The sequence below is a fragment of the Pundamilia nyererei genome, unplaced genomic scaffold (genome assembly GCF_000239375.1).
Source record: "Pundamilia nyererei isolate P.nyererei 1_Seehausen unplaced genomic scaffold, PunNye1.0 scaffold00560, whole genome shotgun sequence".
NCBI classification, from domain to species: domain Eukaryota; kingdom Metazoa; phylum Chordata; class Actinopteri; order Cichliformes; family Cichlidae; genus Pundamilia; species Pundamilia nyererei.
The window spans coordinates 120,457-123,233 of record NW_005187961.1 but is presented as its reverse complement, the minus strand read 5'-3'; the positions used below and the strand labels follow the sequence as shown (position 1 = coordinate 123,233).

At 40.9% G+C, this 2,777-nt stretch overlaps 1 protein-coding gene across 1 annotated transcript in view; it reads left to right on the top strand.

Moving 5' to 3' along the window:
* The first annotated feature begins 826 nt into the window (after positions 1-826).
* Positions 827-2,777, top strand: part of LOC102203711 (uncharacterized) — a 13,018-nt gene continuing 11,067 nt past the window's right edge. Inside the window, exons 1-2 of the mRNA XM_005754402.1 lie at positions 827-869; positions 946-1,269. Coding sequence (XP_005754459.1) covers positions 827-869; positions 946-1,269 — 367 coding nt within the window. The remainder of the gene's footprint in view (positions 870-945; positions 1,270-2,777) is intronic.

Sequence of the window (2,777 nt, the reverse complement as noted above, 5' to 3'; positions counted from 1 at the left end):
CTCAAAACATTATAAAAGATGCCTCATATCCTGGCCACTCACTGTTTGAACTGTTTCCCTTGGGCAGACTGTACAGAGCAATCAGTGCAAGGACAAATAGACTCAAACACAGCTTTTATCCAACTGCAATAACACGTCTGAATGCTGCTACAAGAAATGTCCATCACACCACTCTTGCGCTAATCTGCGCGCTGACTGAAGTATTTACGTGGGAATGTATGTGAATGTTTGCTAATACTTTTCTTATTAGCACTTTAAGTATTTTATTTATTGATTTTATTGAATTTTATTATTTTATTTCTATTTTCATACTTTTAGGGATGATGCACTGATCAGGGACCACTTTTAATTTAGTTGTACCTGTGGCAATGACAATAAAGACATTCAGATTCTGATTCTAAAAATCCACAGAGAGATCAGCAGAAGAGAGATCACTCTTGGAGGAAAGATTATCATATATGTGAAGAACACAAAAAGCAGAGCTGAAACATCTTCTACAAACATGTTATTGTGTTGTTATAGTGTGAAGAAATGTTTTCTATGACACTGTAGTTTACACGCATGGCTAAACAACAGATTTCAGACTTTCACACTGATGATTATTCTTCTTCACGCCTCAGATTCAGTGGAAAAATTACAAGACTGCATCACTTGTTAATCAGCAGCTGTATGATCTTCAGCTGCAGGGTGGTTTGAGGACCCGTTTGAAATCACGTGAGCCTCGTCACATGATTTCAAACAGTATCTTATTAATACTTGTTTGGCCTCTGCTCTGTCACAGTGCCACTTCTCTTCAGATTCAGCTGAAGAAACATCACTGCACACAATGTTTTTCCTCCAAGCTGCTGCTCTGTGCTGCCTGAGCTCAGGTGAGTGATTTTATTCAAACAAGAACACACCCTCTGTAACAAACGTTGACATACTAACCTATGTGTGTCTCTGCAGCGCTGTTTACCATGGCCACAGAGCTGATTCAAAATGATTTGACTCTGACCAGGAGAGCTGGAGAAAGTGTCTCCTTCAGCTGTGGGGGAACTGACCAGTGCAGCACTGCAGCTGTGTACTGGTACCAGAAGAAAGTCAGTGACAAATTCAGAGTGATTATTGGTATTAACAGACGCACTGGTGCGATCACTTCAGACTACAACCACCCTCAGCAGAATGATTTCTCTGCTGTGGTAAAACAGAACAGCTGGGAGTTGGAGCTCAAAACAGTTAAAGTCATTCATTCAGCCATCTACTACTGCTCCTGTTCTCAGAGTTCCCACAGTGTGAAATCATCCCTGCAGGCTGAACAAAAACCATCAGAGGAACAGCAAGAAACCACAGCTCCGTCTCAGTCTGAGAGAGAAGAGTTAGAGAAATTTTCAGTATTTAAATCAGACAAATGAAAATGTTCATACCATCAAAGGGTAAAATAAGTACTTGTAATCAAGGTTGAGAGCTACCTGGGAGTACAATACAATATAATTTTATTTATATAGCACATTTAAAAACAAGGTGTATGCCAAAGTGCTTCACAGAAACCAAATAAGAGCAGTAATAAATACAAGTAACTAAAATAATAAAATAAGTACAAATGGAATATACTAACAGGTGGGAGACATAACTAACCAATGATACCAGGCATAGTAGACACGAGCCGAGAGGCTGAAGGTTAAAACATAAAAACATTAATAAAAGCAAAAAAGATAAGTTACAGTACAGTTAAAAATGCAGGGTCTAGGAGGCAGGGAAGGATTGAATCAGACGTGCGGATAGCTTGAGGAAGATTATTCCAGAGGTAGGGTGCGACAGCGGCGAATGTGCGGCCACCTCTGGTCTTAAGGCGGGATCTAGTTCGCACCAGGAGCATTTGACCTGCTGATCTAAGCGCTCTCCTAGGGGTATAAGAGCTGAGGAGATCCTTAAGATAGCTGGACGTTATGTATGATTTTAAAAGTGAGCAATAAGATTTTAAAATCAATGCGATATTTAATGGGGAGCCAGTGCAAGTCGGAGAGAACTGGAGTAATAGACTCAAACCTACCAGCTAAGAGACACGCAGCAGCGTTTTGAACGAGCTGCAGTTTGTGAATAAGGGCAGAATGGAGACCAGTATAAAGGGAATTACAGTAACCTAATATTGATGTAACAAAGGCATGGATAAGTTTTTCCAGGTCCTTACGTGGTAAGTAGGGCTTGGCCTTAGAGATTAGACGTAACTGATATAAACCAAATTAAATACAGAGGACAAGTGTTTGTCCAGCTTGAAGGAACTGTCCAAGACAAAACCAAAGTTCCTCGTAGCAAAGATTAGCAAATATACTAGTTAGTTCAGCCCGAGGGATGGGAGTATCAAAGATTACAATTTCTGTCTTCTTATCATTTCAAATAAGGAAATTGCTCAGTAGCCAGTTTTTAACTTCACTTTTACAATCAAAAAAGTGTTGCAACGACGTGACATCCTCAGCCAGTTCAAAATAGATTTTAATGTCACCCGCGTAAAAATGAAAGGGAATATTGTGTTTATCAAAGATTCGGCCCAAGGGTAACAAGCATAAAGAGAACAGCAAAGGACCCAGCACAGACCCCTGGGGGACATTGGAGGTGACAGGGGCAATGGAGGAGGAGTAGGGGTAACCGGTCTCTGCGTCACCCCGCTGCAACAGTTCGGCCCAAACAGACTCCTCGACTCTGCGTTGTGTTTTTAAGAATACAAGGAGTCTCTGATCGATTGTTGCCACTTTATTTCCTGAATGGAAACAGCGGTGTTTTATCAGTGCAAAGGCTCACCA